The sequence below is a fragment of the Morus notabilis genome, unplaced genomic scaffold (genome assembly GCF_000414095.1).
Source record: "Morus notabilis unplaced genomic scaffold, ASM41409v2 Scaffold1383, whole genome shotgun sequence".
Taxonomy (NCBI): Eukaryota; Viridiplantae; Streptophyta; class Magnoliopsida; order Rosales; family Moraceae; genus Morus; species Morus notabilis.
Window position 1 is genome coordinate 123125 of NW_010366099.1, and position 14114 is coordinate 137238.

General features: G+C 37.3%; 1 protein-coding gene and 1 long non-coding RNA gene across 2 annotated transcripts; one reads left to right on the forward strand and one right to left on the reverse strand.

Moving 5' to 3' along the window:
• Positions 1 to 2998: 2998 nt before the first annotated feature.
• Positions 2999 to 4981, reverse strand: LOC112093820. The gene is made up of 4 exons (XR_002903232.1): positions 4757 to 4981; positions 4201 to 4451; positions 3601 to 3655; positions 2999 to 3518 (listed from the first exon to the last, which is right to left on the reverse strand). It is a non-coding gene; the product is annotated as an uncharacterized LOC112093820 (long non-coding RNA).
• Positions 4982 to 6967: 1986 nt separating this feature from the next.
• Positions 6968 to 13219, forward strand: LOC21396512. The gene is made up of 11 exons (XM_010109420.2): positions 6968 to 7772; positions 8074 to 8338; positions 8516 to 8678; positions 8791 to 9520; positions 9656 to 10079; positions 10202 to 10383; positions 10632 to 10797; positions 11145 to 11372; positions 11458 to 11808; positions 12102 to 12203; positions 12599 to 13219. Exons 1-11 carry the CDS (start codon positions 7264 to 7266, stop codon positions 12836 to 12838), a joined length of 3360 nt encoding a protein of 1119 aa, XP_010107722.1. The 5' UTR covers positions 6968 to 7263; the 3' UTR covers positions 12839 to 13219.
• The last annotated feature ends 895 nt before the right edge of the window (positions 13220 to 14114 follow it).

The window sequence follows — 14114 nt, forward strand, 5'->3', positions numbered from 1 at the left end:
TTGCCATCGAGATATATTCAGCAATAAAGATCAACATAAGGAAAAGGGTAATGCAGCGATTACCAATTTCAGGAACTCAACAAAACAGATTCGGAGTAATCTGGGAAAAAAATTTACGAGATCAAATGGCTATCGAAGAACAAAATTTTGTACAAAATCTGGAAACCCAAATCGACATTCGAAACCACCAACACCAAATCGACAAAATCAAAACCCAAATTTCATCAATCCGTACCAAATCGACATTAAAAAAAAGTGAAATCGAGCACTTACAGATGCAGAGATTTGTGAGCTCCAACCGCAGATCCGCCGGTCTCAGCCAGCGACGAACGGAGATTTTGGAGACTCCGCCGCCGACAGTCGCAGGAGATAAACGGAGAGAGGGAGTCCGAGAGATAGAAGAAAAATAAACGGAGGAAGAGAGCGAGGTTGAGGCTGAGAGAGGCTGAGGGAGGGTGAGGTGAGAGAGCGAGAGCAGGCTGAGAGGCTGAGGCGAGAGAGCACGAGCGGAGGGAGAGGCTGAGAGTTAGTCAGGTCTAATAGCTTCTTTCAGGGCTTGTACTTGATAGAATTGCTCATTAATAATTCCCTGAGAAAAATATGTAATTACAGAAAAGGCACATCACCATAAACCCTAACAGTAGATTCTCAAAATTAACCACATTCAGAAATGGAAAATCTTTCGCTATCAAATTGACATAACTATGAAAATTTTCAATTACTCGATCAAGAACGTATCAGTATTGGAAGAAAAAAAATCAAAAACAGAGAAATAAATACAACACAGTACTTTAATAGATTGAAACAGCATTGAAAGCGATTGTTTCACAATGCAAACAATTTGAAGCGAGAACTGCCAAACACCGATCAGAATGCAAATCGATTAATGGAAACAACAAATACAGATCACCAAAACGCAAAGAATTGGAACACAAGAGAGATTCTTGTTCGATCGTTTTTTCTTTTTCTTTTTTTTTGTTTGTTTCGGAGGATTTTGAAACCATAGTTGATGGAGCAAAAGAGGGATAAAGGTGAAGGATACGAAGGAGAAAATGCCGTACCTCATCGTACATTGACCGAACGAATCCGTGGAGCAAAGCTTTCTGAAGAGCCAAAGCCACTTTTCTTTCTTTCACTTTCTCGGGCGCCAGACAACAGCCACTGGGAGGGGCTGAGAGTGTGCTCGAGGACGAGGAAGAGAATCGGGTTATTTTGGGAATAACCAAAATTTCATTAATGGCTGAGTTTGGATTCCCGGATAATCTGAAATCAGAAGCAGCTTGTGAGCTGCTTCTGATTTCAGCCAAAAAACAGCTTCCGGCTTTTTTAAAAATTTATTTTTATGTGTTTACCAAACACCATTTTCAGCTTTAGCTGAACAAAAAAGTGCTTTTGACTTCCTAGAAGCATTACCAAACGGAGCCATAATAGCGTACTATAAGATTTCTTAGATTTATTTAGTTCAAAACATCAAATAAATGGTTTGAACCAATTTATTACCTTCCACATAAATCCGTTTTCAGAGATACTAATGTTTCGGCGAAACGTTTCTCTCTTTCAAAGATTAACTTGTTCATTTGCGTTTTTAGAGATTAACTTGAGTTTTAACTTGAATTTATAGCTAAAATCTGAGTTCAAACTTGTTCATTTGAGTTCAAGTTCCTTTTTCAACTCAAATTTCTAAACTCAAACTCAAGTTAATGAACAGTATTTTTTTTACTCTTAAAAACGCCATAATTTTTTTTAAATTCCGATTGAGATGATTTTTTTATGCGTTCACAACGAAAAGACGAATAAAACCTCACTCACATACCCTATTAAAATTTTCTATCACCATTGAGTTTTTATTAAAATACTATCTAAATACAAATTCAAGTTTTGACCCACCCAAATACAAACTCAAATAAATTATCAATTCAAATACAAACTAAAATGTGCACATCTAAACACAAACTCAAATTAGAGTCTCAACTCAAACCATACTCAAATACATTTTAACTCAAATTAAGATCTAAACTTAAGTCACGGTAACTCAAAAAATACAAATGAACAAGCCCAAGTTACTAACTCACAAGAAGGTTAAGGGAAAAAAGCTAAAAATTGTAGTAAATGGGAAAAATATCAAGCAAACTTTTTTTTTCGTCTTATCTCTAGCTCAAGAAGTTGTATTTTTTGTTAATAAAAGTGTTTTCATATTGAAAATAAAAATTAAGAAGTTTAAATTTTTTTGTTCAAATCAAAAAATTTTAAACTAATAAAATTCAAATGAACTAAGGCTTAGTTTGATAGTGCTGTGGATTTTAAAGAAAATTACTTTTAGCTGTGCTAAAGGAAGAAGTAGTCGAGTGTTTGTAAACTGTAATTATAATAGTTGTGCTGGTTCTAAAATCAGTGTAATAACGTTTAGTAAATTTTGATGTTGAATTGTTGTGGGTATGTAAAATGACCAAAATAGACATGGTATGAAACTTAAATATATATAATTATTTTTGATATTTAGTAATACAAAAACATAATGCTATGATTTTGAGTTTTTTAACAATAAATTTATGATAATTAATTCTTTTTTTAATCTTTTTATTCATAATATAATTACAACTAAAAGGAGCATTAGTGAGTAATCAATTTGTTGAACAAAAAAGTACATTCCATGTTCAAAAACTGACAGAGTTATTAAAAGAATTAAGTTGTGTTCATTAAACTTGTCACAATTTGATCTCGTACTTCATCCATTTCTTGTGATAGTGAAGCTTCATCTTCTTCTACATTGTCCTCCAGGTGATGCTCTTCATAAGCGAAAACATCAAGATTATTCTCAACTTTTTGAAAATGTCGATCACACTTATCATGCATCCTAATATAGTTATGAAGCGTCATTGTTGCAATAACTATTTTTACTTACTTCGTAAATGAATAATTAGGCATGTCTCAAAAATTTCTATTTTTTCTTTCAGACACCAAAAATGCGTTCAGTGACACTTCGAAGAGAAGAATGTACTTGATTGAATACCTCTTTACTGCCTGTTGGTCAACGACCCATTCGAAATTGTGATAAATGGTATCGTTCTCCTTTATAAGGTCCAACATGAATACAACAAGAAGACCATAATGAAAGAGAATAACAAAGTCTCAACCATCAATACAACAAGAAAACCGCACTAAAAAGAAATGCGGAATGAAAATCTAAGTGGAGGATCCTAGCCCATGTTCAAACTTAAGCCAATTGAGCTTCAACTTAAGTTCCTTAAAAGCCATAAATGCCTCTCTTATTTTTGTCTAACAACAAGTGGACTGAAAAGAAATACAACTCGCTACCAATCTGTAATCCTGGTAATGAATCTAGAACTTCAATAACTTTTGTTATGCTATAGTTTCCAGCGTCAGATTGCGCAATCGATGATCCGGTATGGGCAGTTGAATGCGGACGCAATCAGTTTGGTGTATTTTCCATCTGCATCTTTATCATTGTCCATTGATTGCAAAACGGAAAGCCCATTAACCTTCATGTTCAAACCATCCTGAGCCATTGAAAACCATACTTACGTCAAATTTTCACACACAAAAAAGAAGACTACTTCGAAAATAAAAAAGAAAAAGTACCTGAGAAGGGGAGAAGACAGTTGGGATAAATCCTGATCCAACGAAGAGTCTTCTCCTAAAATTCGGTATTATAGGGATGAATCAGTGACAAACTTTTGAAATTTTGGTAATAAGAAACGAGAAGAGATGATGATTTACGAGTGAAAATACATTCCTAGTACTCTCGAGAAGAGATGAAGATTCAAATGCTTAAATAACCATATTCATGAACTATAATCAAAGTATGTGAATACCCATGTTCATAGGATTAGATCATCATTTAGATTCCAGGTTTGGAAAATCAAATACCTCCCACAACCTTTCAGGGGAAACCTCATCAAAGACATCTAAAGTCAAGGATGAAGAACACACATACAATCCATATAAATATGCGTGTGTGCAGAAATGAAATATAGCTAGGAATTCTGATGTCCACACATTACAAAGGAATAAACACTAAAACACAACAAAAACTGACCAGACAATATTAGTTAAGGACTTTATAGAGCAACTGTTTAACAAAGTTTCGATTTCGATTACTATACTAAACGTATCAATTTAAGCCACTAATAAACAAAATTGGAGGTGGCAAAACTAGTGATGGGGCTTTTTAAAACTCACAGCAATAAATCAAATTCAAATATGAAACTCCTTTTGTGGGCAATTCAGAGAACTTAAGAAATTGGTTCTTGTTCTTCTTCCATTTCGCACATTCGACAAGAGAGAAGAGTATTGAGGAAAACGGGCCGTGCTCGCGAGGAACCCAGTCAGGACCCTCAAAGCTTTCCACGCACACAACAGAATGTTGCAGTCGTATTTCCCACTCCCATCCCCCTTCGGCAACTTACATATGCTCACGCATTCTAAAGAAACTACATGAAACCAGAAACCAAATATTACTCAAAAACCTCAAAATACACGAACGACAAACATCATCAACAACCGAATTCTCAAATTATCAATCGCAATTCACTTCGATTCTTCAATATTTCAACCAAAAATACAAAAAATAAAATAAAAATAAAAATAAAAAACATACCCCACATGCCCTTACAGTAAAGCAAATTGATAGAATCGAATAAAAAAATCCCGGTGAAAATAGAACCAAAATGGAGAGCAACGAATCCAGAGCAAAAAATTTCAGTGAAACATAACCAAATCGATATCGAGTACTTACAGAGGCGATAATCTTGATATGATGAGCTCCAACCAACAATCTCACAATCGCACGACGAGATCACGAAACCCTAACCACCACAGCCCTGTCTGACCGAGAGAACAGAGAGAGAGTCTGCCAAACTTCAATCGCATGAGGAGATCGAACCCTGACGAGCATAGAGGGAAACCGAGAAAACAGAGAGAGAAGAGAGAGAAACGGAGAGAGAAAGAGAGCACAAAGAGAGAGTAAAGAGGGAGGCGAGTGAGCTCGAGGGAACAAGACCGCGAAGAGCAAAAAAATTTTGGGTATGGAATTGTTTTCATTCAGCAGGGGTAAAATCGGTAATGACGAAAATTTCATTAAAGAATCCCGCACAATCTAGAATCAAAATGAGCCTTTAGGCTCCTTCTGATTTTGCCTTCAAATTCTCCCCTAATTCTTTCGGAAGCACTTTTTCACGTTTTTACCAAACGCAAAAAATGACTTTAGCAAAATCTATATCAAACTAAACCTAAATAGGAGATAAAAGAGTTCATTCCCACCCAAAAGTTCAAGAATATGTTTTTTGAAGTGATAGAGTTTTGAGAGCGTGTTGTGCATCTTCACAAAACTTGGGAAAGGCCCTACAATAACAAAGGGCTTTTAGCGCTTTTAATGTTTTTTTTTTTTTTTTTTTGACAAATTTCCCTCTAACCCTAATTTTATCCTTTTTTTCTCTAAAAATACTTCATCATAATTTATTTCCTTCCCTTCCCACTCTACCAAACAGGCCAAAACATAATTATAATATTTTTCCTCACAAAAATTTAAATTTAATTTTTTTTATTATAATATTTTTCTCTACATACGTAAAAGTTAAACAAACATACCTAATATTATTTTTGTGAGTGTCTATGGTAGTGACACTACTTTTTCCCCACCAGTAGAGTACGAAATTATCAACCATTGGATTGCTTTTAAATGGCTCAAATTAAAATGCTACACCGAATTACAATACGACCTTCTACACTTGATCACATCTTTCTTTACATTAAAAAATCAATTTTTATCATAATAAATCTCAACCATTGATCAGATTAAACTTTTAATCCTAGCCTTTAATTTTAAAACATGTCAAAACCCCAAATTAATCATTGAACTTCTCCATAGCTGCCTGCCACCCTACTAGAAGCTTCACCGCCGGCGATGACGCACTTTGCCCCACCCCCAACGACGAACGTCACCCCTGAACCCCGGCTGCACGACTCACCTACAGCGGCGCGATCTTCATCCCACTGTGCAATCTCCCCACATTGGCGCAAATGGCTCCTCCTTCGACACTCGATGGTGACAATTTCAAAACATATAGGACTATACCCAAACCGCAAAACTATCCTTCGTCCATGCTGGCAACTTCCTCCGGCGGTAGGGCGATGTCTCCCACCATCGATCAAAACAGATTCTTCTCCATTGATCTTTTCCCACTCTCTCTCTTCGCGGAGACGAACGCTGGCATGCTCCCTTGTGATGGAAGACACCATCTTCCCGTCCTCTGGATGAGGAGATCTCGATCTCCCTTATATCTCCCTGTCGATCTATTCCCCCTTTCACTCCCATCGGACGAACGCCGGCCGTGCTTCCTCGCGAACTCCGTCAATGAAGTTCTGGTGTTGAGCGAGCTACGCCGGCCTCTTAGCACCTAACCTCACCTCTCCAAGGCAGGGCGAATCCTCTGAATCTCCCCGGTCGGCGATGGCTACTCATCGGCAACGACATCGACAATACTCCATTAGTTTTTTTCTCTGTTCATTTTTTTTTAATTTTGAGATTTTTGCTAGATGTGGTGTGGTGGGTTTTATTTTAATTTCTTGCTCCATCATTCTCGACCGCAGGATTTATATCTGGCGGCTTTTATGTTCATCTTACCGGTAGAGAATTTCAAGTCCCCCACATGCCCTTATTATTTTTCCCTTCCAGTTTCCATTAATTCCTCGAAACTTCCGCAACCTGATCCAAAGAAAAAGCCAGTAAACTTCGAAAATAAAGAATTAAAAAAAAACAAAAATATAAAGAAAAATAAAAATAAAAATAAAAATAAAAATAAAACAAGGGATTTTGACTCGGGAGCCAGTTTGGTAAGGAAATTCCACAAACGTGCCTTGTCCCCCGATCACCCTCCCCAATCAAGCCACATTCAAAACTTTCCCCAATTACCTCATTTAAAAAAAACAGGAAAAAAAAAAAGAAAAAGAGAAAACATTTACGATTAAAGAAAGCGCTTCGAGTTCAGATTTTAGGGTTTTTTTCTCTCTCCTTCCAAAACTCTCTCTCACATTCCCAACGGAAGAGAGAGAGAGACAGAAACAAAGCGGTCTTCTTCTTCCGTTTTCTCTACTTTTTCCCTCACTTTCTCGCTCTATTTCCTCTTCAATGCTATTAGACTTCAATTTTCTTTCCTCCCAAACAGATCTTTTTCTCGGAAAGATTTCGCTTCTTTTTTCTCCAAATTCGCAGACTTTATCTCCGAACTCCGGCCCTAAACCCCAATGCAGGTCCCCGATTCTGACGATCCCACTCCCGAAGCCGCGGAATCCCCCGAGGAAGCGAAGAAATCAGAGCCGTCGAATTCGCCGACGGTGGCCGGCGACGCCGGCAACGGCGACGATGAATCGGTCCTCGACGTTTCCGGGAGGAGCATGGAGTTCTCGATGATAGAGGACGTGGACGACGCCGTTCGGGGTTTGTATTTGTACAAGAACGCGTTCAATTTGATACCGAAATCGGTTGGCTTTCTTGGGGGTTTGAGGACGTTGAAGTTCTTCGGGAACGAGATTAATTTGTTCCCCTCGGAGATTGGGAGCATGGCGGGCTTGGAGAATTTGCAGGTGAAGATTTCGTCTCCGGGTTTCGGCGGCTTGCGGTTGCACAAATTGAAGGAATTGAAAGAGCTTGAGCTTTCCAAAGTGCCTCCTCGGCCTTCGTCTTTTCAGATTCTTAGCGAGATTGCTTCGCTTAAGTGCCTCACCAAGCTCTCCGTTTGTCACTTCTCAATAAGGTTAGTTGAAATTTGGGGGTTTTTTTTTGCCTTTTCCAATTTTGAATTTTTAACAATGTTAAAACTTCCATTCCGTTCAATTGCATTTCGTTTTAAAGACAGGAACTTGTTTTAATATTGTTTGATTTTTGTATTTGGGAAGTTGGGATTTTTGTTATTTGGAGTTCGGAGTTTTTTTAACAATGCGAAAACTTTTAAATTACTATTGGATTTTGTCAATTCCGTATTAATAGAATCATAGAAAAACATGGAATTGTTTTAAAATGGTTCCTTTTGTGGCGTGGTTGGATTTTTATTGCAGATATCTTCCTTCGGAAATTGGGTGCTTAAAGAAGTTGGAGTACCTAGATCTTTCATTCAATAAGATGAAGAATTTACCAACTGAAATTGGTAATTTAAGTGAACTAATATCATTGAAAGTTGCTAATAATAAACTGGTGGAGCTTCCCCCGGCTTTATCGTCCCTACAAAGGTTAGAGAGCTTGGACGTGTCAAATAACAGGTTGACATCGTTGGGGTCACTTGAACTCGGCTCGATGCATAGCCTTCAGAATTTAAATATTCAGGTGCTTACTTGTTGTATTTGTAACCTAGTACTTGTATATGTCAATTGTTCCCCTTTTGAGTTTCACATTCTTTTAATAGTTTGCAATGGCAGCATCCAAGTTACTTTCTTAGTTCAGTGTTTTTTTCTTTTCAATTTTGATTAAATTGTTGATAAAGTTTTTGTATTTATGGTTCAGTACAATAAACTTTTGACATATTGTCAAATACCTTCCTGGATATGCTGCAATTTGGAAGGAAATGGTAGAAATGCGTCCAGTGATGACTTCATTAGTTCATCAGTTGAAATGGATGTCTATGACAATGACATTCAAGAATGTGATGGAAGTCTCTCTCGTAAAGGTAAGGACCATGAAACTAGTTTTGGTAGTCCTTTTTTCATTATTACATTTCTCTTTTGTATGGTCGTTCTCGCATGCATGAAACCAATGTAATATTGTTTAAACTGATACAGGTGCTCATCATACCTTTCCAAGTCTAATAAATGGATCAGTATCCAACTGTAGATCTTTTGGAGCAAGGAAGTCAGGTAAAAGGTGGAAGCGCAGGTATTATTTGCAGCAGAGAGCTCGCCAAGAGCGTTTAAACAACAGCAGGAAATGGAAATGCATGGATCATACCAAGTTGTTACCTTTGAAAGAGGATGGAAACTGCAAACCTGGAAGCTTAGATGTTCTTCCTTCTAAGGCTTGCACAGAAGGAACACCTGAAATTATAGGCCTGGATGATGATGATAAAGAAATACTTTCTGGGGATGGTGAAGTTGAAAATCTTCCCAACAGTGGTGAGGATAATGCTGAGAAATGCTCGTGTGTCACTGTTGAATCTACGGCAATGAATAGAGAGGATAAATATGATTCTTGTGACCATGATGAATCTTTGGCCTCAGTTCAAAATGAACCTAGTGATGAGGATGAAGATTCATCAGCAGACGTAAAAAATAATTTTAAGTCCAAGAGGCACTCAGATAAGGATCTTGATAACCCCAAACCATGCAAGTCCCGGAAATCTATTGACAGTAGTGCAAGTTTGTCGCGCAAGTATAGTAATGTTTCATTATGTAGCATTGAGGATTGCCTTCAAGATGGATTTTTTGATGCGGGACGTGACCGGCCCTTTATGCCATTGAGGAATTATGAGCAAAGTTTTCATATCGACTCACGTGAAGTTATTATTGTGGACAGGTTATTTTATACTTGTACTTTGTGCGAATAATATATAGGCATCACTTGCCCCTGTTTCTGGTTAAAGGGTGGCATTTGTATTGGCATATTGGTTCTCAACCATAAATGACTTAAACTGTTTGTTCTTACCTTCAGGAAAAGGGATGAAGAGTTAGATGCAATTGTACTATCTGCGCAAGCATTGGTTTCTCGATTGAAGAAGTTAAATTGCTTAATCAGAGATGGGGATTGGGTCAATGAGCTGCAGATTGCGTCATTGCTTGCTCTTTTTGTATCTGATCATTTTGGTGGCAGTGACAGGGGTGCAATTATTGAAAGGACTCGAAAAGCTGCATCTGGTTCAAACTACCAGAAGCCTTTTGTTTGCACCTGCTCAACAGGAAACAGAGACAGTATCAATATACAAACCAAACCAACAGAAGAGTGTACTGACAATGTCGTTTTTTCTGATCTCTGTGAAAAATCGCTCCGTGCAATCAAAGGGAGACGAAATTCAATCGTAGTTCCTTTAGGGACTTTACAGTTTGGTGTGTGTAGACATAGAGCATTGCTAATGAAGGTAATTCTTTTACGACATTCATGTTTATGAATCTGTTTGCGAGGAGCCTTTTTTTTTTTTTTTTTTTATTTCTTTGACCGTCTGTTTTGTATCATGATCTAATGAAACCGCAATTGCTACAGTATCTATGTGATCGAATGGAGCCTCCAATTCCTTGTGAACTTGTAAGGGGTTACCTGGATTTTATGCCACATGCATGGAATACTATTATCGTTAAGAGGGATGATTCATGGGTTCACATGCTAGTTGACGCTTGCCATCCACATGATATAAGAGAAGAAACAGACCCAGAGTATTATTGCAGGTTTGTGTGTGTGTTATGACTTATGGTCTTTATTTTTTGTGTGCGTGTGTGTGTCTCAAGGCGTTTTATTTACGTGGTCATGTTTTCTTCAACTTTTGCTTTAAAATGGGCTACTCCTTCTGTTTATGTTGTCTTAATTGCTATACTTAGTTGTTTGTTACTGTTTGATTTCCTCCCTTGGGGATGGTTGATTTTGCTTACTATTTCTACATTCTATACACATATCCCTGATAGATTACTTTTTGCAGGTATATTCCCCTTAGTCGGACTCGGACCAAAGTATCGTCTTCCAGTGGAAGAAGGATTGCTCCAGGTGATTCCTTTCCTTCACTGTCCTCCTCAGATGAAGTTTTTAAAGCAGCTTCTAGTTCGCTTGTACGCTGCAAATATGGAGCAGTTGAGGCAGCAGCAAAGGTATGTTCTTTGATAAATCCTGTTGTGCTTCTGTTTTGCCTAGTTGGAAATTTTGTAGCAATTTTTCTTGCCCTTTTGCATTCAGTTATGGTGGTATCTATTTTGATATCATGTAATCTTGTAACACTTTCTTGAGCTTTTAGGACTGCCACTAGTTACATTAATGGTTATACAAGTTTCTATACTAATCTTTGCAAATGGAGTTAATTTACATGTCAGATCCCAATTTTGTAGTTTCATATACTCAGATGGTAACATTTATTTTTGACACTTCAATTATTAACTTCTTATTAAGTCATATTGATTGAGAAATGAAGATGGGTATGCCTAATTGTTGGTTGGTGCAGGTTCGTACTTTGGAAGTTTGCAGGACTTCAGCAGATGATATTAGGAATTTTGAATATGGTTGCTTAGGGGAAGTGCGAATTTTAGGTGCTCTACAGCACTCTTGTATAGTAGAAATGTACGGTCATCGGATATCTTCTAAGTGGATTCCATCGGTGGATGGAAGCCCTGAGTGTCGTGTATTACAGTCTGCTATATTGATGGAGTACGTAAAAGGGGGATCTTTAAAGGTAAGTTTTATAGCTAGTTAGAACCATTATTTGCCTGATTTGCCTTTTGATTTATCTTGATGATTATTATGCCTATTGCATACAGGGTTATATTGAAAAGTTATCTAAAGCTGGTGAGAAGCATGTACCCGTGGAGTTAGCATTATGTATTGCTAGAGATGTTGCCTCTGCATTAGTGGAGCTGCATTCAAAACACATCATCCATCGTGACATAAAAAGTGAAAATATTTTGATTGATTTGGACAGTAAGAAGGCTGATGGAACACCTGTTGTGAAGCTTTGTGATTTTGATAGAGCAGTGCCTCTTCGTTCTTTATTGCACACATGCTGTATAGCTCACGTAGGAGTCCCTCCACCCAATATTTGTGTTGGAACACCTCGCTGGATGGCACCTGAGGTTCTACAAGCAATGCACGATCATAATGTTTATGGAATGGTAAGATATTCAGCTTGGCACAGGTTTTTCAACTGCTGATTCATGAAATGCCAACTTTACTACTCCTTAGTTTATTGTCTCCGCTGATGGCCCTATGCATGTTAAGATCTTTCTGTATATCAAGTTTTTGCTTGATTGAGTGTTGTCGCTATGCAGACTTTAGAAAATGTCCGAGATTATGTTCTAGTGGATAGCTATTTTTATATTTAATTAATTAGCTCGCAGCAGCATTGTTTTTAGCTTTTTCTTTTCTTTTTTTTTTTGCTCAAGTTTCATCTTTTCTCTGGTTGCAGGAAATTGATATTTGGTCATTTGGATGCCTGCTTCTGGAAATGTTGACCTTGCAAATTCCTTATTTAGGATCATCTGAAGTAGAAATTCACGACCTTCTTCAGGTATCCCTTCCTTGCCCTCTCCCTTTCTCTATAAATCCTTTCCGCTCTCTCCCTCTCTCTCTCCCCCCTCACACACACGCGCACACACACAAAAACACATTATGATCCTTTTAGGAATCTCAGTAATAAGTTGAACAATGTGTTGTGTACTTGTAGATTTTTTTTTGTTTTTAATTGTAATACAAAAATTGTGAAGTAAACGTGATTGCATTCTTCTGTTTCCTAGCAAGTTAAGAACAGTAACGCGTAGGTTTTTTTCTCTGTCCTATGTGAAAACTATTTGGCTGAGATGACAGAGAGCACTATATTATTGTGTATTCTTGACCTGTGCGTGCTATTTTAACTCGACATTTTCTTTCTTTTGATCTAATCTACTTACCATTTTTGTTTACAAGGTGGGCAAACGACCACAGTTGACCGACGAGCTAGAGGCTTTGAGGTCGTCGAGTGAGCACGAAGTAGCTCAATCTGGTGTAGAGCTGGAAGAAAAAGAAGCCAAATTAGATGCTTTGCATTTCCTTGTTGACTTGTTCCATCGATGTACTGAGGAGAACCCAATGGACCGACCAACTGCGGAAGAGCTCCATGAAAGGCTGCTTTCACACACAAGCAATCTAACCAGTAAAAGAAGTTAAGAACAACACCGTAGGTTAAAATTGTAGGTAAGTTATACCCACCAAAAATTTTTGTAGACTTAGAAATCTTGTACCATGCGGATGTATCGCTTAGATAGTTAAACTATTCTTGGCTTTGCCCAAGAATCATTGTTGTTTCAAAAGGGTTCGGCAGCTACGCCGGCAAAACATTCTTAAGAATTTTAATCGAGATATTTACAAATTTGTTAGGTAGGTCTGTTTCTGGTGAAGGCAATGGCTTAGCGGGTCGTGTAATTTACCTCGAGTTAGTAACCTGATAAGGTTAAAAAGCTGCCCAAAATTTGATTTGCCGTTGTGGAGTTCCTGTTGTAATGTTCCAATTACACTCATATCTTGTTATTGTAAGAGTACTAGTTATTATGAGAGTTCTCTTAGGTTTATACTTGAATTAGAAAAATTCTTTTGGATATTTTGTTGTTTTTCCTCCATTAACTGTTCTCTAAAAAAATCTTTGATACATGATAATTCAAGTTTGTTACTAACGTTTGAGTTGGTAAGAAGCTTTGTCGCAATAGTTGGACAATTTTAAGTCGCAAAATTTTCCCCCGTATTTCTTAGGTTAAACGACTGGGAAAAGAAAAGGATAAAAGTCACAAAAGCACTTGATCATATGTGTGTGTGTGTGTGGCGAGGTTAAAAATCGATAGGATTGAAAAGAAAAGGATAAAAGTAACAAAAGCACTTGATCATATATATATATATATATATATAAATGATATATGTGTAGCGAGGTTAAAAATCGATAGGATTTTGATTTCTCTGTGCCTCGCAGAACATGGGAAGATGTTCTACCTATAATATATACTTGTGTTGCACAGTTTTGTTTCTCCAAAGAATAAGATATAAAGATATATGTGTGTGAATATATATATATATATATATATATACACGTACGCATATGTGTATATACGTGTATAAGTTTTACATTTTTAAGGGAAAAGAGAAAAGAGCGCTCATGAACGTACCTACTTGGTGGCACATGCAGCAGCACGAGTGCTCATAATTGACCCTAGCCGAAAGAACTTTTCTTTCCTTCAAAGTGTGAGACAAAAAAGATGCAATAATATATGTAACCTTGTATGGACCCTTGTTGCTTTGAAACTAATCCACCTCACACTTGTCAATTACTTTTAAAATTGGAGAATTGTAATATCCAATTAGTACAAGTTTTCCTCTCTCTTATATATCTGGAAAAGTACCCGATGTGGCGAGGTTAAAAATCGAGGATTGAAAAGAAAAAAAGAAAAAAAAAAAA

What these genes read in the sequence shown, in the direction of transcription:
- LOC21396512 (XM_010109420.2), top strand. Translation starts at nt 7,264, where the DNA reads ATGCAGGTCCCCGATTCTGACGATCCCACTCCCGAAGCCGCGGAATCC. An exon ending in GAAGTTATTATTGTGGACAG is followed by an intron (nt 9,521 to 9,655) that starts GTTATTTTATAC and finishes TCTTACCTTCAG; the next exon opens with GAAAAGGGATGAAGAGTTAG. An exon ending in GACCCAGAGTATTATTGCAG is followed by an intron (nt 10,384 to 10,631) that starts GTTTGTGTGTGT and finishes TACTTTTTGCAG; the next exon opens with GTATATTCCCCTTAGTCGGA.